Here is a 649-nt window from a genome sequence, read left to right as displayed (position 1 = left end):
CCAGCCGCTGCACCAGGAGCTGCAGCGGGAGGAGCGGGTGGTGCAAGCGGGCAACAGACCGCTGGTGCAGCGTTAGTCGGCAATTTGAACGGCATTCACAGCGTGATGTAAAGAGAAAGAAAGAAAGAAAGAAAGAAAGAAAGAATATTACACTTCTCCGTACTGTATCGCAATAAGAATTTTCCATGCTAATCTCAAACGAGCGACGTGATGTCTATTGGCGTAAGCATATAAGTAAAAGATATATTATAAAGTGTTAAAGAAAGAGAGAAAGCTTCGATCGATTCGTTAGACGCGTGTCCAAAATTCTGATCCCACAATCACAGTACAGGTTTCTTTTTAACGTTTACAATAAGATAGAGGAAAGAATCGAATAAATTAGAATATCGATGAAATAAACGTTTGATCGAGGAACGAACAGCTAACGCGTTAACTGCCGCGATCCGCAATGAAGAAGACAAAGATAATAGCTGATTCGTTAAAGATATTCCCTGTTTTCAAGCAACCGTTAATCGTTATCGTTTTAACCGCATCATATCGATCGCAGTGCATACAATCTGAGAACTTTTCGAGAAAAGAAGAACGAAAAAAAGACGCGTGGTGCATATTAGTAGTTCCTCTGTGCAGTTGTTATGTGTTAAAAGTACGC

The 649-nt window shown here is 40.8% G+C and overlaps 1 protein-coding gene across 3 annotated transcripts in view; it reads left to right on the top strand.

Moving 5' to 3' along the window:
- LOC102675988 (vesicle-associated membrane protein 2) overlaps positions 1-592 on the top strand; it is a 15,200-nt gene extending 14,608 nt beyond the window's left edge. For all 3 annotated transcript variants that reach the window (XR_004149675.1, XM_006611033.2, XM_031508293.1), the window contains one exon: positions 1-592. Coding sequence is in view for 2 of the 3 variants with exons in the window: in XM_006611033.2 (XP_006611096.1) it covers positions 1-111 (111 nt within the window). In the remaining variant the exon portion in view is untranslated.
- Positions 593-649: the final 57 nt, after the last annotated feature.

Source organism: Apis dorsata, unplaced genomic scaffold (genome assembly GCF_000469605.1).
Source record: "Apis dorsata unplaced genomic scaffold, Apis dorsata 1.3 scaffold_82, whole genome shotgun sequence".
Lineage (NCBI taxonomy): Eukaryota > Metazoa > Arthropoda > Insecta > Hymenoptera > Apidae > Apis > Apis dorsata.
The sequence above is the reverse complement of the archived record's forward strand: the minus strand, read 5'-3'. Positions and strand labels throughout refer to the sequence as shown.